Source organism: Panthera uncia (genome assembly GCF_023721935.1).
Source record: "Panthera uncia isolate 11264 chromosome A1 unlocalized genomic scaffold, Puncia_PCG_1.0 HiC_scaffold_17, whole genome shotgun sequence".
In the NCBI taxonomy this organism is placed as follows: Eukaryota; Metazoa; Chordata; class Mammalia; order Carnivora; family Felidae; genus Panthera; species Panthera uncia.
In genome coordinates, this window is record NW_026057577.1 from 23,382,443 (window position 1) to 23,404,922 (window position 22,480).

General features: G+C 36.8%; 1 protein-coding gene across 1 annotated transcript in view; it reads left to right on the forward strand.

Moving 5' to 3' along the window:
• The window catches only part of ADAMTS19 (ADAM metallopeptidase with thrombospondin type 1 motif 19), a 238,253-nt gene that overhangs the window by 144,593 nt on the left and 71,180 nt on the right, over positions 1-22,480 (forward strand). The window contains exons 11-15 of the mRNA XM_049649122.1: positions 4,308-4,409; positions 10,225-10,355; positions 11,219-11,391; positions 17,926-18,053; positions 22,319-22,439. Coding sequence (XP_049505079.1) covers positions 4,308-4,409; positions 10,225-10,355; positions 11,219-11,391; positions 17,926-18,053; positions 22,319-22,439 — 655 coding nt within the window. The remainder of the gene's footprint in view (positions 1-4,307; positions 4,410-10,224; positions 10,356-11,218; positions 11,392-17,925; positions 18,054-22,318; positions 22,440-22,480) is intronic.

Below are 22,480 nucleotides of genomic sequence, written 5' to 3' on the forward strand. Positions count from 1 at the left end.
CTGTTGGTGGTAAATACTCAGTTTTTGTTTCCTTGAAAAAGTCTTTATTTAACCTTCAGTCTTGAATAAAATTTTAGCTGAGTTCAGGAGTTTACATTGACAGTTACTTTTACCCTCTTGCCACTTTGAATACATCATGTACTAACTTCCTTATGTTGATGCCAAGATGCTATCTTTGCCATTTTCCTCATTTTAAAAGAAACCTTTCAACATTTAAATTTTTTATGATGTTTAATGTAGAGTTTCATAGGTGTCCAGTAATTGTGAAGACATTTCCTTCAATGGCTACTTTGCTAAGATTTTTTTCAATGAATGGATATTGAATTATATTATTTGCTTTGTACCCACAGACACAAAATTCATAGATATTAAAGTTATTGATATACTTGATTACATTCATCAAATGTTTAATATTACAGTAACTTGTGTTCTGAGAAAAAACCCACCTTGGTCATGGCATTGCATTTTTTTTTAACGAATTGCTGGATTCAGTCTGTTAAAACTGGTTTAACATTTAAATCTAGATTAATAAATAAAGTAGATTAATATTTTTGTTTTCTTTTGAAATCCCTGTCTAGTTTGGATATCGTAACGTGTGTTTAAGAGTGTTCCTTCTTTTTCTGTTCTCTGAGAGCTTATGTAAATTGAGAATCTACGTTTTTTGAAAGATTGTTAGTTTTTGGACCAGATGTATACTTTGTGGGAAGATATGTAACAATCAGTTTTAACTATTTTATGATTACAGAATAGTTCAGCTTCTCTGTTTCTTCTTGGGTCCATTTTAGTAAGTTTTTAATAAGTGTTTTAAAATATCTTTTCATTTCATGAAAGTTGTCAAGTTTATGGGCATAAAGTAGTTCATGTCTTTTTATTTCTGTTTAAACTTGACATTATCAGGGTGTCTGGGTGGTTCAGTTGGTTAAGCATTTGACTTTGGCTCAGGTTATGATCTCACTGTTCATGGGTTCAAGCCCCACATCAGACTCTGTGCTGACAACTCACACTGGAGCTTGCTTCAGGTTCTGTGTTTCCTTCTCTCTCTACCCCTCCCCAGTTCATGCTCTCTTTCTGTCTCTCAAAAATAAACAAATGTTAAAAACCAATTAAAAAATTAAACTTGACATTATCTGTAGTTACACTTTCATCTTATTCCTAATAGTGGATTTTTTTGCTTTCTTTTTTCTTGCTTAATTTCCAATTTTATTAGTATTTACAAAGAACTAGATTTCAACTTATTATTATTCCTTTTGAGTCTTTGTTTTCTGTTCTTTTAAGTACCTCATCCCCCTTTCTTCTCTTCTACCCTTAAAACTACTACAGTGTTCTGTGGTGGAAAATAATATTTTTAAAAGTATTATCCCATACTGAATTACATTTGCTATCAAACACTGAAATTGTATTTTGGAAGATAATTAGTGGAAGAACCTGAAGTTACATGTACAAGATTTAATTGTTACTTCCGTATGCATGCACTTAAGATTTTTTTATTTTAACATAAATTTCAGAATATCTTAATGGAACTATTTGCTATAAAGAAAGATATGAATATAGGTTATCGAAGATAAAATTTGTAATTCTTTATACATGGGCAATTAATCTTCCACTTAAATAATTTCATTTAAAACATATAATATTTTCATGTAAACATTTTAAAAGCCTACTTGAGATAAACATCCAAATTCCTATTATATGCTTTTAATGGTCTTTTCCCATTATGGAAGAATTTTTAAAAAGAGTATTGTTATTTATTTGTTTTCTAGGAAAAGCTGAGGTGTGCATCTGGATTCCTGTGCAAAGCGTTTGAAGTTTTAAAGTTCTTTTCTTAATTGATACGTGAAGTGGTTTCAGCAATTAAATTGCAAAAAAATATTTGACTCTAGCCTAACACATGGAGTGTTTGGTTCTTGCCCCTTTTTATCTGAAGAAAAGACTTGATATAACATAGCTCTCCTATCACACACATTTTCCTGTGTTACTTTTGACGGTTCAGTTTGAAACCCAGAATCTGAGTCATTTTCAAGAATGAGGCTGTAATTTACTTACCAAAAGATCCCTGGACCGGCAGAACATAAAGAGTAAAGAGATCTCCTCTATGAGAGATTTATTCTTCATGACTGTGCTTATCTTGAACAGCTGCCAAATTTGCTTTTATGTTCCCACTGACTCAAGTGGGAATCAATTAGAGTACCTGCTGTTTTGAATAGCAGATAATGGGTGAAGGTCAGAATTTAGACCACCAACAGTGTTCAACAAGCAAGTATGATTATAAAATTACAGTATAGAAGATTTGCTTTTTTGTTCAATATGCCTTTGTTAACTAACAAACTTGACAAAAATAACTCTTGCTACAATACACATAAAGCAAAATTTATTGAATACACATGAAGCAGTTTTTCTTTGTTGGAAAATTCAGCATTTGATCCCATGATTATAAGACATCCTTCACAGAGAGGTAGTAAGGGGAAGAATTACATTTAGGAACTGTAATTCCCAGGTTATAGCGCCATTCATTGAGATATAAATGTGTGCACAAAAGTACATGATAAACAACCTGTTTATTTTAAAGAGTCTAAAATACTGCAAAGAAGCAATTTGATTTAGACATTGGCATTCTTTAAAATAAATCCCTGGATGAATTTTTGGTAAATGATATGTGTAAATAAAGCACTTACGTTAAGCTGAATCATCTCCTAAATATAGTAAGATCTATTTGGATAAAATATTTTGAAGCAGAAAAACTATCCCAGCAGATAAAATAAAGTGAATAAAATCTATCCCAGTCTTGCCAGACACTATAATTTTTAAGAGCTTACAAACACTTCAGAAATCTATATTTTTAAAGAAAGGAAGAATAGGAAAATAATATTTCAGGCCTTGTGACAAATTCAGTATTGGAATTGTAACTGACCTGTTTAAAATGTTCATTTAAATATACCTTTTCCAAAGTATTTAATAGACTCAGGTCATTAGTTAATTTCTACTTTGCAGTGATTTTCAGTCTGTTTTGCATACACCATCAGCATAAGCCTCCTAAAATAGCCTTTTTGTTTTATCAACCTGCTGGACCACTGCTGAGTGGCCTCTTTTTCCCTCCAAATACAGAGTCCCTAGCCCTTCCTGGCAATCCAGATCTGGTCCGTCCCTCTTTAAAATCCTTGTTCACTACTCCCGTCCGTTACATGCCTTTTCCCAGTACACTGGTCTTCTCACACTTAACGTGACTGCGCCGTTCACATTGCCGTTACTTGTCTCTATTGATCTGTTCTCTTCCACTTTCTTCTCCATGTATCTGGACAGGGAGTAAGTAACACAGCCATCTTCACTCTACATTAATCACAGTTAAAATGTGGATGTGTCATGTGCTTCACTATGTCTCCGTGCTGGCAGTGGCTAGAGCTATAGCGTAGGTTTCTGACGGTCTTGCCTCCTGCATTTCCGCAAAGTTCTGTCCTTTCACTGTTGCTATGTCTCTGCTGCCTTATCCCAGTATTTGTTATTCCCTCTAACTTTTCCCCAGAAAAAGTTCATTGTAGCCTGGAGATCTAGAACTCATTCAGAATGAGGTAAAAATGACTGATAACAAAAACATACCCATTCAGAGTCTGCAATGTGTCAAGAGCTAAGGCTATGGGATTAAATAATCCTGTAATTTTTAAGCATAAAACGGAGCATAAGTGAGGACAGGCTTTAAGACAGCAGGCCCTAAGTTCATGCCACAAACGCTTCACTTTTATTCTTCCAGCCCGGTTTCTAGAATAGTATAAATAATGGTTTTTTGCTCACGCTGTTCTGTTGTGGCTACTTAGTCTTGCATAATCACATGCGGTTTTTTTAAAAAAAATTTTTAATGTTTTATTTATTTTTGAGAGAGAGAGACACACAGTACAAGCAGGGGAAGGGCAGAGAGAGAGGGAGACAGAATCGGCGAAGCAGGCTCCAGGCTCTGAGCTGCCGGCACAGAGCCTGATGCAGGTGTCCAACCCGTGAATCACGAGATCACAACCTGAGCCAAAGTCGGACACTTACCGGACTGAGCCACCCAGGCACCCCATAATCACGTGTGTTTTAAAGAAATGTAAAGACATTGAAACATATTAAACAGATTTTCTGTTCTTATGTATCAACATTCTCATCACTATAAATAAGCCTATGCTATTCAACTATAATTGTAAATGCAAAGTACCTAGAGCCTGTTTTTCTTCCAACAATTTCTTGTTCTGTAGAAGTCACTTTTTTCCAAAATTTATTGACTTCACATCAAAAATGTGATGCCTCCTCCTTATGAGTTATTGTGGCCTTGTTTTCAGCATCTTATTTGCACAGGGTTGTGGTGCAAAGTAGAGGGTGAGAAAGAATGCAGAACCAAGCTCGATCCACCCATGGATGGAACGGACTGTGACGCTGGTAAGGTAAGTCACGTGACCCATCTATAGTTAGTAAGAATAGTGAATGAAACTCAAGAAACTCACATCTCCTTCTGCCCGTTGCATATTTATCCATCTCAACACTAGTGAAATACTTTCAGTATCTATAAAGCTTTCAGCATTTCATTAATTTTCACTGTTTACTTTTATGTGTTTCACATCTTGGTCATTTTGTTAATATAAATGCAATTATTTTGTATTGTGTTTGATTACAACAATGTTGAAGGATGTATGTATTAGTTTTGCCAAAAAATGAATTTATTAAATTAAACACAGGTAAAATGACCACAAACAATAGCATAAATAGCATAAATAGGAGAACTTGCAGAGCTGATGAGTCCTTTCAGGTATAAAACATTGTCCCAGAAGAGCGACTGAGGATAATTTTTCCTTGTCATTTCAAGCATCATAAGTAAAATATTCTAATCGACATGTTATTTTATTTTTGGTTTAGTTTAGTTTAGTTTAGTTTTTAATGTTTATTTTTGAGAGAGAGAGACAGAGACAGAGTGTGAGTGGGGAAGGGGCAGAGAGAGAGAGAGACACAGAATTTGAAGCAGGCTCCGGGCTCTGAACTATCAGCACAGAGCCTGACACAAGGCTTGAGCTCATGAACTGTGAGATCATGACCTGAGCCAAAGTCAAATGTTTGACGGACTGAGCCACCCAGGCGCCCCTCTAATTGATATTTTAAAGATTAGTAAATACTTGGCTGTCTGAGTTGTTTAATGCGCTTCTTGAAGTTATAGGAATTTATTAGTACACATTTACATATCAAGATAATTGGTGTTGAAAAATTTCTTGTGATTTCCATATCAAAATTATTGCTGTGGAAAAATACTTTCTGTGAAAGGATCTGAAGGAGATAGCTCTCATCTAAATGTATAATTGTAGTTAATCAAAAGATAACAGTTCAGTAACTCACATTATTTTCTAATTTTTATTCTGTGAAGGGAATTAGATGTGAGATCTGAAACCTTGCCTCTGCAGAACATACATTTTTATTACATTTAAAAAGAAACAACAACATAAAGTTTACTGGGAGTGAAATACTTAGTGAAAGAAATGAAGTAATATAGAGTGCTAGTTTAAAAGCACATTGTTTTTAAAAATGGACACAATAGAAATACCACACACACACACACACACACACACACACGCAAATGCTTATGTAAGGATGCAATTTGCAATGGTGAGGAGTGAGAAACCATGAAAATATTCATGAGGTGAGGAATGGTTACAATGTAGCTGTTAAAAGAATAAGGTAGATATATATACATACAGACTGAAGAGATCTATAAGACATGTTGGTTAATACATAGGCACGTCAGAAAAATTGATACTTTATGATACCATTTGACATTTACCAAAAAAAAAGTTTTGAACACACACACACACACACACACACACAGGGTATATATTCCCAAATTCATAGAAAATGGTTTGAAAATATAAACTCCAAACTGTATTTAATAGTTAGCTCTTGGAAGGGAAATAGGTTTGATGGATGAAAGCAGGGGAGCTGAGGATAAATACGACTTTTTCCTAGACATTTTTGATTTTGTTTGTCATGAGCATGTAATCATTTATTACTTCTCTGAGATCTTTAAAAAAATGTAACATTTTTAAAATACAGAGTATTTTTAAGGCTAGCAATGTTTTATCACTAGATATAATCAATAAGGAAATGGTTTCTTGAAAGGGAATTTCTGTGAATTATCAGCCAGTTGTTTACAGACCGTGTCAGATGTTTTTCTGTGAGTTTATACGGAGTGTCTGAATTTGGGTTGGTTTTATTTTTTTTTTAAGTTATACACCAAAGTACAATAATATGTGCATACTGGGCAAGCCTCATGGTATTATGCTGTATAATTTATTGCTGGCATCATAAAACTCTGCACCAGCAATAATTTTTATCATCCCTGAAACACAAAAACAGTAATAAACAGAGATAACCAAACATTTAGCCATTACTACTTCAAACTTCACACAGACCATTCATCTCATTTAGTTCTGCTTTACAATATAAAAATCTCTTCATTTTTATAAACTGATGTCCTGTACATTTCTCTACCATTGTTTTTTCTTCTGATACTTATGAGAAGACTTTGCATTCTTGAATTCTCTAAAATAAACGTATTGTTGTAACAATCAAATTTATAATTGCTCATCCAAAGGAAAATGTTTTATTACCCTCTAATTGTGCTAACAATATCTGTTAGTGGTTCTGCAATGCTTTGCGTATTGAAATAACTAATGAACTTCTCAGTTCCTGAGGCCATGTGGGCTTCTTCAAATAGCCATCTGTCCCAGCTTTTGTAGGAGCCATCATGAAAATAGCTTCCAACACTCTGCAGATGAGTGCTGAAGTGCTAAAATATTTGAATGCATCCAACCTCACACAAAACCCTGCTAGCTTTGTGCATTGCACACCAAGAAACAAAGCTGGGCATTTTTTTCTATAATTCATTACAAAATGTTGTAATTTTTTACAATGTGTACAGTGTCGTGATGTGAATCTAGCTGTATAACTAGTTCATCCAAAAGTATATAATTAAGTCTGAAGGTGCGTACAGAATTTTATGATTTAAAATAATTGGAAAGATGGGGATTTATCTACTACTTATACTCAGCATTTTCCAAATTAAAAACAGCCTGTTTTCTTTCTTCTCCTTTTCTCTTTATACTACTATCATCTGTGTTTACATTTACATTGAACAGATGTTAAAGAGTTGATAAATGATTTGGTAAAAACCAAGACATGTATGTTTTTTCACTGACAATACTTACTAGGAACTTGGGGAGGGGAAAGGAAAGTTGAATAAAAATTTAGTAAAATTTTAACCTGTTTTGAAGAATTCTACATAATATATTTTATTTATTTACTTCCTTAAATTGAGCCTCTTGAAATGACCATCATCATCCTTTGTTGAAAATATAAAGACTGTAATATCCTTACAATCAAATTTGCATATTTAGAGAGTTTATTGGCTTCTCTCCCCCTCTGGTCTCCTCAGTCTCTGTAGAAGATTTGATTAGAGAATGATGTTCCCTTTGACATCATCACAGACCTCTTCCAATCAGATGTTTTCATGAACTTCCTAGACATACGTCCACATAGAAATTTGATAGAATGGAACTACAGGCAATTTTTTAGGTCATGTACTGTGCCAGAAATATCCTTTATTATATATTTCCTTAGCATTTTCATAAATCAGACTGAATTAGTAGACATGACAAATTTTGAGCTTTTTAAGCCATGCATAGCATCTTCTTTTGAGGCTAAAAAAATACAAATAAAGTAAAATATGCTGTGAGAAAATATATGAAAAGCATCATTAGGATCATTTTAATGTATAAACCAAATGGAATATATTATATAATGATTTAAACAAAACATTCAACACTTTCCTCTGTGTTGAAAAACAGCATCACCTAGAAGACACAAAGGCAGTTTCTCCATAGTTTCATCCAGAGTGTTGGTTCTCTGCAAGGTGATGAACTTTAAATATTATGCAATTCTTTCTTCAAATTTCACCGATTTGTGTTATGCAAATGTAGCTTCCATATCTGTTTCCATTTGTCTTCATCTGCCCAGTGTGGTCTAGGTTAAATGATGTACAAGTCCAGATGCTGGTCTTTCCCAGCAGAGTTTCAGTCTGCTATGAACATGAGCCCAGCCTTTCAATGCCAGTGTGCTGCTAAGTGAGCAAGGAGCTATGGGATGCCCTATAGGAAAATACACACCCTTCAAGTAGGCCAAAACAATTGGACCAATTGAAGTTTGACACTTTTCACGCTGGATTTTGTGTGTGTGTGTGTGTGAAAGGGCAGTACATTGTTAAATCTTTAAAGCCAGTAAATTGTTTAAAAGGATGTTTTTCCCCCTTCTGCAATTTTCAGACTCTGTATTCACCCCAAATCTCAATTTAATGACAATCTTCATACAAAATTTCAGTGTAATGTGCCTATCAATACACTATTATTTGTTGAGATTTTTTTTTGAGCATAGATTTAAAAATTCTTGAGTCTAATGGTGCCTGGGTGACTCAGTCAGTTGAGCGTCTGACTTCAGCTTAGGTCATAATCTCCCAGCTCCTGAGTTCGAATCCCATGTGGGGCTGGCGCCTGGGTGGCTCATTTGGTTGAGCATTCGACCTCAGCTCAGGTGATGACCTATCAGCTCCTGAGTACCAGCCCCACATTGGGCTCTGTGCTGACAACTCAGAGCCTGGAGCCCATTTCTGATTCTGTCTGCCTCTCTCTCTGTGCCTCCCCCACTCACACTCAGTCTCTGTATCTCTCAAAAATAAATAAACATTAAAAAAATTTAAACATCTTGAGTCTAAAAGAGGCTGAATTTAAAAACTGACATTATCAGGAAAAAAAATCTATGGGAACTAATTGTGTTATTGCATAGAAAAGCATTGACTGGGCTCACACAAAATTATGTCATACAGTTTTCTGAATTCTCTTTTCTAAAAACATCACTTAAAAACATATTCTCAAAATAAATTTTAAAGAAATATGGATAAGATCAGGATGAATAAAATTTTGGTTAGATTTCTGGAAACTTACTAACATGTTAATATAATGGTATATAAAATTTATCAGTATCATTGTTAATCATTGTTAATCTTTACTAAGTCCTTAGTGTGGGCTGTGCATTATGCGTAGTGCTTCATTCTACTCCTGCAAAATCTGTTAAGTAAATGATTATTCACATTTTGAATTTGGAAACTTAAAGATTAGAGTGTTTCTGCAATTTCTGCAAAATCCCGTATAAAATCATGTTGCCGTTAAGTTTGAAGGATCAGTTTGCTCAACCCCCATCATTATACAGTCATTAATCTAAATTTTGCCAATATTAACTTACTGTTCTCAACATGATTTTGTTCAAGTAATTTTACTTTTAACATGTTTGCTATGACCATCATATGTCTGATTTTTCAGAAATAAGGAGGAATTATTATAATTTATCTTCCAAGTCCTAGCAACCTTTCCTTAGTGACCACAGAAACTGCCTCTTTTGCTGCCTTTGTTTAAAGTAAATGAAAATGTAAATATAAACAAGAGAATGAGTACATTCCTTTCTCTTCTTTCATGGTTATCTTTCTCAGTTAACAGATACAAAATAAGCTGCCGAATAATTGGAAAGAAATGACAGAATTTCCAAGCATCCTATTACCTAAGTCATTCAAGTAAACCACTTTCAAAAGAAAACTTGCTGTTAATGTTAATGCTTAGATTTGATGGGAACTCTTTCAGAAAAAGGAAAGTGCTAAAATTAAATCATACTTTTAAAAATTTTAATTACAAGGGGAAGAAAACCACTGGGTCTTCACATCTCAGTTGCTAAGTTTGCTGAAATGTCTGTTCCACTCCAGTTATGGAAGAACATTCATGTGCTGTTTTCCATTCCTATATATGACTCTATGCTTTTGTGGTTTGTCCCTCTTAAATTATTCTGTTTCTTAGAATGTGTTGGTTTTTCTTTCCTGGCTGTGCCACCCCAAGTTCCCTCTTTACCCCCTCCCCTTATGATATAAGGACTGAAATCTCAGGGCTGTGTTGCAAATATCTGTGTGCTGCTTTCACAACAAGACTGTATGAGAATGGACCATTGTATTGCTATTGACAAGAAGCAAGTGCCAACTTATTTTTTGGGTTTTTTTTCAATCCACATGTTTGGGGGCTTTAGTAGACCTGATTTAATCACAATTCCAGTGACTCTGTAGGCCAGTGAATGATTTTCCGTTGTGCCCTGATTTGTTCACCTAAGACATAACTTTTGGAATAGTGGTGTAAGGCTGGAGAATGTACCGCCAGGACCTCAGCACCTGGACATGTGGCCGGAGAGTGGAGCATGTGGAGTCCCTGTAGCCGAACCTGCAGTTCTGGGATCAGCAGTCGAGAGCGCAAATGTCCTGGGTAAACGCAAAGTTCCTGCATTGGGGGAGGGCATTTTATTCTTGAATTTTCAAATGCAAAGGTTTTCCTGACAAACGGTGTTGGAAGGCAGACCTCAGACCCTACCCCACGCTGGAAAGCAGCAAAGTCCCTCAAAGTATTTATTTTATATAAAATTTCCCTTGTGAGAAGAAAATAAGACCAACCCTTCTACTAACAAATAATTAAACATTACATGGGGTAGTTTCTTGAGTGAATCAAATAAACTGTTGTGTTTAAAGGAGCAGGGAGACCTGCATTAGGAAAAGTAAGTCACCATTTAAGGGGACAGTGAGAAGGCGGGAAGATGGTAGGACTTCGGGAAAGGAGGGGAGAAGAACAAAATCAATGTCAATAGAAGTGAAGTGTTGAAAACTCAAGACGTACTGAGCACGTGTGCAGATGGGGAACCTTACAGGGTCCACTCGCTCAACCCCATCCTTCTAGAGTGATCCCAGGAAAGCATGCAAGAAAATCATTTCAGCTCTATACTTTTACCGTTAGTTTGGGCTCAGTGGCCCAATGCCTTCACAAGCAATTTTATAGAAAGTATGTGAAAACGTTACAACCAAACTCCTTTGAGGGAATCCCAGGCTTTCTATTTTGCCCCCAGTCTCTGCCCTTTACTCTTCTGTATCATAGTCATGGCAAGTTAAGTGGCAAGGTTTTAAATAAGCATATGGATTTCCTGCTATTAGCGATCACTTAACGTGTCCACATTTTCAAAAGTAGATGATCTAATATAAAGGATTATACCTTATTAACTTAATGCCTTTTAATTTTTTTGAAGTGAGGGTTAACGTAAAAAAAAAGATAAAATTGATTATTTGTACTATTTTTTCTAGGCTAGGTTCTGAAGCAAGGGATTGTAATGGTCCCAGAAAACAATACAGAATATGTGAGAATCCACCTTGTCCTGCAGGTTTGCCTGGATTCAGAGACTGGCAATGTCAGGCCTTTAGTGTTAGAACTTCATACCCAAAGCATGGTCTTCAGTGGCAAGCTGTCATGGATGAAGGTATGAGTACCCAGGTCACCGCCATCTTAGTTAAGCAGACTTCTGGATTTGCAAGGTGCTTTACTCATGGTTATTTCACACATTATACAGATTATATTCTAAGTATTTCAGAGCTCTCCTTTTCCAGCCTTTACTTAATACATATAACAATCACAAGCACTGACTACAAGTATTTATTTTAATGTGGTGTATATTATTGCATACCAATTAGATTAACTTCAATTTTAAAAGAGTGGCAATATGAAATGCTGGTGAGGATGAGGGGAAATTGGATCTTCTACGTTGCTGATAGGAATGTAAATCGTACAGCCACTCTGAAAAATAGCTTGGTGGTTTCTTCAATAATTAAGCATACAGTTATCATACAACTGAGAAAACACCATCCTGGGCATTTTCCCCAGAGAAATAAAAATTCACAACCTTAAAAAAAATCCCATACACAAATGTTCGTAGCAGCTTTATTTTTGATAGCTAAAACCTGGAAACAACCAAAAAAGTCCTGAGACCCTGAATTGTCAGACACACTGAGGTACATCCACACCATGGGATACTCTGAAGCAGTAAGAGGAACTATGGATATGAAGCAACTTGGTGGGCTTCAGAGCATTATGCTAAGTGAAAAGAGCCAATGTCAAAACTCCACATATTCTGTGATTCCACCTATGTAACATTCTCGAAATGATAAAACTGCAGGGATAGAAAACAGATTAAAGGTTGCCAGGAGTTAGGGATGAAGGCGGGGAGAGGAATGGGTGCTATTACCTAGGGGTAACATAAAGTAGAAGTTTGTGCTGATAAAATACTTACAGATATTGATTGTGGTGGTGGTTGTAAAATCTACGCATGTGATCAGTGAAGTATACACATACATGTACTGATGTCAGTTTCCTGGGTTTGCTATTGTACTCTAGTTATGAAAGTGTAGCCATTGGGGTTAACTGGGGAAAAGGTACATGAGACCTCTCTGTACTATTTTTGCAACTGTCCTTTAAACTTATTACTTAAGAAGATAGTTCTGGAGCACCTGGGTGGCTTAGTTGGTTGAGCCTCCGACTCTTGATTTCAGCTCAGGTCATGATCCCAAGGTCATGGGGTTGAGCCCCGCGTGTGGCTCTGCGCTGAGCATGGAGCCTGCTTGGGATTCTTTGTCTCTCCCTCTGCCCCTCAACCCCGTGGTCGGTGAGCTCTGGATTTGAGCTACAGCTACCAAATATGGTTGTGAATTCTGTCACTTAACTGACCGTCAGTGTTTCTTGTCCTTATTTCTCCCCTTAGTCAGTTTGGACTGTGCTTTTCCATCATTTCAGTAACCCTCCTATCAACAGCCTGAATTCCGTTGTTCATCAATTTCAGTGCACCCATCTGACAAAACCCTTCTCTCAGGATCAGCTTCTGAGCATACAAGCACTAATGGAAACAGCCAAACAACAAGGCAGATCACTCCACGACAGACAGTAGTGTTCTGTATTTGGTAGCAGGAGGATGAGGAGGTAATCTGCTCCCTTCTCTTGCCTCATGTCTCATCTAGAACCTTGCTCCCTGTCACTCTCAACTCCAGATCCTGTTCTTGTTTTACTGCCTCAAACATGTCATGCTCTCTTTGCCATGATGGCCTCCAATCCTACTGCTTCCTCAGGTGAGAGGAAATTACAGCACAATCTTCTGTTCATGCTGCCCTCTTAATAAATGGTAATTGCCTCCTTCTAGACGCTTAGCCAAAACATTGGAGTCATTTTTTTCTTTTCTTTTACTCTATGTTCAAAATATCAGTAAGGTCACATGAGCCTCATTTTTTCTAATTCTAGTGTCGTTAACGTACAGTGTTATATTAATTTCAGGTGTATGATACAGTGATTCAGCATTTCTATATATTACTCAGGGTTCATCAAGTTAAATGTACTCTTAATCCCCTTCACCTGTTTCATCCATGTTCCCACCACCTCCCCTCCAGCAACCATCAGTTCTGTATAGTTAAGAGTCTCTTTTGTGGTTTGTCTCTTTTTTTATTTGTTCATTTTGTTTCTTAAATTCCACATTTGAGTGAAATTGTATAGGACTTGTCTTTCTGTGACTCATTTCACTTAGCATTATATTCTCTAGATCTGTCTATTTTGTTACAAATGGCAAGATTTCATTATTTTTATGGATATGAGCCCTACCTTTAAAATACATCCAGAGTCTTATCATTTCCAAACATCACCAGAACTCCAACCCTGGCACAAGCCACTGTCTCTCTCCCCGTGATTGCAGTAGCCCTCTAACTGGTCTTCATGCCTGTGCTCTCCTTCAGTCTCAAGAGCCAGAGTGATACATCTAAATTGTCAGTCATTTCCTGTTATTCTTCTATTCAAAACCCTCCAGTACCTTCCCAGCTCACTGAAAGCCCACATTCATTCCTTCTAAGGGCCTAGAAGGATCTCTGCTACCTGGCTTCCTCTGACCCTCTGACCTCATCCCTTCTGTTCCCCATCACACTTCCACCCATACTGGCTCACTTGCTCTGCCTAGAATAGGTCCTAGTGTCTTGAAAACCCCTGCTTTCCCTGCTGTAACACCATCTCCAGGTATCTGTGTACTTCATTCTCTCACCTCCTTTAGGTTTTTTGTAAAATAATAACTCAATCCCTTTCCTTTCCTTGCTTTATTCTTTTTTCACAGAACTCACCATCATCTGCCATAATACTTTTCCATTTTGTGTATTTAAAAAATTTTTTTTTAGTTTTTATATTTTTTGAGAGCGAAAGAGAGTGAGCAGAGGAGGGGCAGAGAGAAAGGGAGAGAGAATCCCAAGCAAGCTCCACCGTGTCTACACCGAGCCTGATGCAGGGCTCAAACTCTATCCATGAGCTCGTGACTTGAGCTGAAATCAAGAGTCGGATGCTTAACCGACTGAGCCACCCAGGCACCCCTACATTTGTTTATTATATGTGCCCCATAATTATTGGAAGAACAGGGTTTATCCTGTTTTTGCATTGCTATATGTTCAACATTGTGAACAGTACCTGAACAGAGTAGGCACTTAATAAGTTAGGTGAATGAATTTTCTAGTGATCTCCTTGGGATAATAATACTTTATTCACTAGGCTTTATTTATCATCCGTATGCCAAAGGAACACAGATGTTTCTCTCCCACCCAGATCTCTCTGTCCTGAGCCCCTTCGTTGCTTACCCATCCTTTGCATGGACATCTTCACTCAACGTCTCATTATTTCTAACTCAGCATGCCCCTTTCCTTTCTGTCTCAGTCCTGCATCTGCTTCTCTCCCTGTGCTCTGTCACATGGAACGGTATCACGTTCGGTCTCATTCCCAAGCTAAGCTAGGACCATTCTTCCTCAGTCTCCATCCCTGTAATCAAGTAGCAAACCCTCTTTGTCCAAAGCGTTCTCCTGCCAGAACATTTGTTCATGTTTGCACTGGATTCTCAAACACCTTCCTCCCCTCTCTCGCCAGTCTTCTACAGCCCGTGCTCCACTTTTCAGCCAGACTGGCCCTTTAAAGGCTGGATATGTCAACCACTGTGCCACGTGGCACCCTTCCGTGAGCCCCGCTGCTCTCGGGACCAATCTCAGATGTAACTGCCTCTGGTTGCTAAGGCCCTTTGCGTGACCGTCCCTTTATCTTCTCTTGCCTGGGGTCACCGTCCCCTTCTGTGTCCTCCAGCACAGACAGGCGACTTCCAGTTCATCCCTCACACACAGTGTGCTCTCTTGTGCCTGGGCCTGTACACATGCTGGTTTCTCAGCCTAATACCTTTTCTTTCTCAGGCTTTGGTCTGTCTCTCCCCATTTATTTCCCTGAAAAATGGCTCTTGATTTTTTGGACTCAGTTTATGTCAGGTCCTCTAGGAAAAAAGAATCTCCCTGATCCTCCAAATTGGGTATGTGCTCCTCACAAGCACCTTATTGTAGCAGATTTTGAGGTGTCTGTACTCTCTCTATGTCTGTGCTGAGTGGACAGACTGGCAAATATTAAGCTTCTGATGAGTATTTGTTGCATAATTTTGAATATATATGCCATACCTTTTTATAGTAGGAACAATATGACTATTCAAATAATGAAAATCATCATCAGATCACTTGAGGGTCAATCCTATCTCTGCCTCTAACTGGCTGTTCAATTTGATAATATTAAATTCATTTGAAACCTGTTCATTCATATGTGAAATAAGACAGAGGAAACAGGTTTTCTCCAGAGTGTAAAAAAAAAAAAATTGGGATTGGATGGGGGCCAATTTAAAATATTAAAGCCAGTGGAAATCACAATTTTAAAAGCCCCTACCTCTTATAAAATGATGTGTATCATCAGAACGATCCACAATAAATATTTACATAATTAGCAGGTTAGCATTTTTTATAATTTTGTGACACATATCAATCAAACATGTTGGTCCATAGCATAAAGAAAATACACAACCATGGTCTTTGCGTTATATAGCACTATGGAAGAAATTGAAATATCTAATTCTTTGAAAAAAAACTCCAAGTCTTAATAACATATGACACCTTAAAATGCAAGGGGATTTTTCTGTTATTCTTATGTAATACATGAATCTGTGGCTAGGCAAATTAAATACAGGGTATCAATGCCATAGTGAACAGTTATTTTTAGAGAAAAAAGATGCATGGCTTTAGCATTCAGGTATTTTACATACACTGTGCTGAAATTTGGCTGAAATCCATGTTTAATGCATATCTTGGAAAGGGTTGGTCTCTTAAATCAAGACAAAGCCTGCCTGCCAAGGAAGTACTGGCTTGTTACAAGGATCACTATAATGCCACAATCTCAAGGGTATACTCCAGGAAGGAAGATTGGTGTCAAATGTTTATGTCATCTGTAAAGCACAGTGAATTGACAATACGCTGTAAAAGAAGAAATAGAAAGATTTTTATCTGAATTCTCGCTTGGAATGTGAATGGAATTTTCTAGACTAACTCCTTTCCACGTTATTCATATATTTGGTTTGCTCCTCTCTTCAATGAAAACTCCGGAAAGAGAATTTTATATATATATATACGTATATATATATACATGTATGTATATATATATATATACACACACACACACACACATATATATATATATATATATATATATGTATATATATATACATACATATATATACATATATATATATATATATATATATATATAACTTTTAAAGCGTTGCAATTATAGCAGCTGTTTTTAAGTCCAAAGATATGACATAGTAAGCAGTCATTGAATAAACATAACCTACTTTGAGGTGTGAGAGCATACTGAAATGCTTTATTGCAGCTTATAATGGCATCTTAAAGGAAAATTTCAAAACCATGCACATTGAAGGCCATGTTCCAACTCCCCAGAATTGTTCAGAGCAGTATTCAGAAGCCACATGTGAAAACTGTTTGAAATGTTCAATTCTGAAGGCTCATTTAACTGTCTGTCTTCTCTTTGCAAAGTGATACCCTGTTCCATGCCTCTGGCTGTTATTTGGTATTTATAGAATCCCATCAGCATACGTGGAACTTTACTGAAGACATAAGCGAAGATCAGTGTCAAAGACTGTAAACTATTTTCCATTCTATTTATATGAGCTTAATAAACAGCAAAGGGCCTGACTGGTATCAAGCCAATAGAGTAGTAATGTAGTATGGAAATTGCTCTGAAGTTTCAGATTTGGATAATTCTACTACTGGTGTTACCAAATACTACAGTTCTTCTGTAGGATACTTAGAAATAGAAACAGCACTTTAAAAATATTTTGCCACTCTTGACTGAGCCTGATAGGCATGCCTTTTAACTCTAACCACCCTACCTTCTTGCTTAATGAAGCCCTGAAGAAGACTGCCAGCTATTCAAACCCTCTCCACCTAGGATGGTGTTTTTTAACCTAGATATCATGTATACTGGCATGCTTTCTCAGTAAGCAATAAAGGGAGTTGAGTCCTAGCTAGCACATGTGCATTCCAGGGAACGTTCTCATGGGATTCTGTTGCATTTCTAAACATCCTTGTAATGGAAAATCCTAGGAGAATTGCTCATCTTAGAAATTCTTCTTTCTCCCTTTAGTAAGTTTGCAATTAGAAAACGCCAAATGTATAGGATTGAAAATTAGTGTATTGGAATGTAGAAGTGACACGTGAAGAAAGTTTTCATCAATAAGTAAATCTGAAATAGGCAGAATTCTGATATGTACTTAAGAGGCACTTCATTCCAAAGGATATGAGGAAAAATCAGTGGTTGGTGTGTAAAATATCTGCGGGCAAGAGTGATCAGTTTGTACGTGGTAGAGGTTTGGTGCCAGAAAATAATAAGTGATACATTTTGAAAATAATTTGAAGACGTATTTCTTAAGGAGATAACTATTCATTGGATATCTGTTTTTTCCCAGGCGTCCTCTCATTTTCTGCTCATAATAACTACTGTAGAATTGCATTACTCAGTTCACATCAAATTATACTTTGTACTCAACAACGTTCTGAAAAATAAAGCTTGAGATAAAAATATTTATGGAGTAACTTGTCCCCTTTTCTTTTATCCACTCTGTGTGTAGAAAAACCATGTGCCTTGTTTTGCTCTCCTGTTGGGAAAGAACAGCCTATCCTTCTATCAGAAAAAGTAATGGATGGAACTTCATGTGGATATCAGGGATTAGATGTCTGTGCAAATGGCAGGTGTCAGGTAAGACATTTAAGAAGGGGGACTATGTGCTGAAGGAGGCTATGAGTGCCTTTGGGTAGCTGCACAGTATGGTGGAAAACTCTGTGCCCAGACTCAAAAGCTGTGGATTTAGTTCTTACTCGGCTGTCATCCTGAGCAAGTCTGATCTGCTTTGAAACCCCTTGTCTTCAGAAACCAAGGGTTTGGACTAGATCATCTTAAAATCCATGACCAGCTGAAAGACCCTGAGATTTTAATTCTGTAGTGTAAATATTATGCATCTAAAATGGCATTTTCTGTCAAAATATTCCAGACCCAAAATTCAAGCACTGCACTTCTCCATATCTTGTGTCCAAGGCTGAGCCGTGTGGCAAAAACCTATAAAATCAGTCCTATTACTCACTTAATATTGAAGCATTTTCAACATACTGGAAACAACTGATTTTCAAATATATATTCAGTTTTCTTATAATGCTTAAACATCTCATTTGCTTATATCTTTCTTTTTAAAAACCATTTCCATTGGGTCACCTGGGTGGCTCAGTCGGTTGAGCTGCCAGCTTGGGCTCAGGTCATGATCTCACGGCTCATGGGTTTGAGCCCTGCATCAGGCTCTGTACTGACAGCTCAGATTCTGGAGCCTGCTTCGGATTCTGTGTCTCCCTCTCTCTGTGTTCCTCCCCCGCTTGCTCTCTCTCTATCTCTCTTTCTCTCTCTCAAAAATAAAGATTAAAAAAAATCTCCATTTGCTACATGCATTTATGCACTCTTCACTTATCTTGAGAAAAGTAGAAATTCTCTTATAGCAAGTGTGGACAGCAGAGTGGGAGAGATCAAAGGCTAGAAGTTAGAAGTTGCTGCTTATAATTCTACCGCTATCTCAAATTGGCTTTCCCTGGGAGATTAATAAACTGAGAGGTTAATGCCAAGTGTCTGTATGATCACCATCCATGCTGGGAGGGGAAGGAGCCAGGGTCAGGCACAGGGAGAAAGTGTGCTATGGTACAGTCACAACAGGCTACCATGTGAGGAGCATTGAAGCTGGGATGGCTCTTCAGAGTTGTCCTCATTTGGGGTGAGAAAACCAAGCCTTTTTACCCTTAGCATCTACTCGTGTCTGGATGCAAGCTGCCCTAGGAGGGAGATGGGACCTTAGCAAAGGCAGTTTTCTTCAGTCTAGGCAATTTCTGATGAGAGCCATCGGCTAATGAACTTAATGGGCATGGGAAGGAAATAAATCCCTTAGTTAGGAAAGAAGCATCTGAGTGGAGCGGTACTGAATCCGTGACAGCCACTAAGAAATGACATTCTTATGAAAATCACTGAAAGTGTGTTATACACCTATTAACCAGTCTGTCAAATGAAGTTGGTAAACCAATGGTCATTGACTTTTTTGTACAATACACTCCTTTGAGAATCTGATGAAAGATTTCCTTTTTTCCCCAGAAAAATGCACGCCTGTGCATACATACACACATGCACATGCGCCAAAATTTGAAAACATGTACAAGGTGTGGGTGGACCAACCTGTGTTCCAGTAGAGACCTACGGAACTCTGGGTAAAAACTTGGAAACAACATGGAACTTAAATACTTTACCAACTCTAAGATTTTGTGTTTTGCCAGCATTCTATAGAATTGAAAGCACAGAATCATGTAATACATTGGCATAAGAAACAGTCTTATAATTACATATTAATTTCCTTTGTTCTTTAACAGCTTGTGTCAGTTACCTGAAATGTAATTTTTTCATTTGCCTGTAAAAAAAAAACATTGCAGACATTTACCTATACATGTTTTGTTTTCAGACCTGAATGTTGTGCAGTTAAAGTTTTAACTTTATTTTGTCACTATATGTAAGTCTGTCAGATGAAAGTTTGTCTTCAATGCATTTATTTTTCAAAAAGTATTTTCCTAACTCTATATGCTAAATACAATAGCCTAAATTGCCCATGTTTTCACTTAACAGTATTGTGTAAGCTAGATATTTTTACAGAGTTCCTAGCTAGACATCAAAATTAAAACAACAGCAACAAAAAAAAATTCTGCGTAAGTGCCACGTGAATCTGATGGTTACAATTAAGTTCCACGAAATGGATTGTGACTTCTGACAGAATTGGAATACTTCAACATTCTGGCTTTTAACTAAAATGCTACATTCAGTCTTTCCATATAATTAAAAGCATGCTACTTTTTTTCTTTCTGACGACCTCCTGTTTTTCAGGTTTCGCTACACAAAATACATAGCACCAAAACTGAATGTACAATTGTAAACTTGGAGAGGGACGAAGAAGGGCAGTTGAAAATAGATAGCTTTTGGGGTGCCTGGGTGGCTCAGTTGGTTAAGTGTCTGACTCTTGGTTTTGGCTCAGGTCATAATCTCATGGTTTGTGAGTTTGAGCCCCACATCAGGGTCTGTGCTGACAGTGCAGAGCCTGCTTAGGATTCTCTCCCTCTCCCTCTGCCCCTCCCCTGCGCTCTCTCTCTCTCTCAAAATAAATAAATGAACTTTAAAAATTTAAAAAAAAGAAGAAAATAGCTTTCTCCTCATGACCCATTTTGTCTCCATGATATTTCTGTCCCAGAAAAGGATAGAAAAAGCTCTCTTCTGTATTATGTTATCTGCCCATCTCCAGGACACCAGTGGTATTTCAGGTGGCCACCCCAATTAAATTACATTACCTTCTCAAAGGCATTCATCCTCCATGTCTGGAGATATATAAGCATATTGTGATAAGTATGGGTACTTGACACTATAAATTACAAAATAAAAAATCTTTGATTCTTATTTTTAAAATCCATGATTGTTGATCTATGACATTATGTCTATCCCTGGCTTTTATATTAGGTGGACAGAATTATAGTATCCCAGTTACAAGGGTTGGAAAAAAATTAATAAACCAGTAGGTACTAATTTATTCAGTCATTTAACTACTATTTATTGGGTTTATTGTATTTGCCAAGAAACAAACTAGGGATAGAGCATTAGAGTTGTTTTTTTGTGTTTTTTTTTGTTTTTTTTTTTTCATTTCAAAACGACTCTGCACTCTACTGTAAATTTGTCCTCATTTGTATGTAAATGAGAGATTTTTTTTTTCCCCTCACACCAGGACTTTCAGGTCTTTTCATGGCTCCCGCTTAGTGAGCTCTTACCCTACCTTTGTTGTATTTTGAGAATTTCCTGTGGTGGCCACCTCTTTCATCCACAGACATTCTCTTTATTTCTCCCTGAATAAGCTTTGATTTGCAGATCAAGCCTCTCTACTAATGCATTGCTTTGCCACCTCTTGACAGTGATATATCCCCCTGGATAAAAGGAAAGGATGCTATATTATGCAGGTTTAATGTGATTTTTGCCTTCTCAGGATATTCATCATCCGCTTGCACCACCAACACTAACCACAGAAAAAAAACCTGTTTTTGTTCCTGTTTCATATAATATTTTTAAAATTCCTCTAAAATAATTGTAACTTGCTACAAATGGATGTATCATCAATCTCTCTTGCAACTCCTTCTTGGCTAAGGATAATTGTGTAATCCAACCATTTATTTCTGACAGTATTGACATATTAATTTCTGCTCTTTGAGTATGCAGAACATTGCATACTTATTTATAATCATATTTTCAGAACACCAATGGGAGACCAGCATTATTCACTAGAAAGGAGTCGATGATTTTATCCCAGAAGATTCATATTAATGTAATTCCTCTGGAAGCAAATTAAAATGAATGTCCCCGCTGTTCATATTTTCTTATAGCAGCCGTGCTAGATGCCAAAGAACATGAGGATAGAAGTTTGTTCATGAACTGTGGTGAAAATAAACCTATGTTTGATTTTCACAAAGTTAATCTTTAATAATTGAGCATTTGCTTTGGAACCACTTTAAGAAGTGAAGCCTTCTATATATGAGTATATCTGTTCTATGTTGAGTAGAGTGAAGTAGATTAATCATGTTATATTTAATAGAAATGTGATTTCCTTGGGGATTTATATAAATTGCATTTGTCTCAATATTGTTTTTTTTCCAAATTGCTTTAAGATACCATTTAATTCTTACTGTGAGAAAAATATTCTCATTGCTGTCCTGCTATTTGGTCACTTTACCAATGATATCATTTGACATGAGCTTGCTCTGTTAATTTGCACCAGAGAATATGACATTTTGCTCATTTGTCAATTAAATGTGTCTAGTGTGTAGATACTAGGTTCGTTCTAAATTAGTGGTTAAGAAAGCTAAAGTGGAAAAAAACTCACTTTATAATGTACTGTCAATCTCTTGTTACAGAAGGTTGGCTGTGATGGTTTTTTAGGGTCCCTTGCAAGGGAAGATCATTGTGGTGTATGCAATGGCAATGGAAAATCATGCAAAATTATTAAAGGAGATTTTAATCACACCAGAGGAGCAGGTAATTATTCTTTTAATTCTTTTCAAAAAAAATAAATCTAA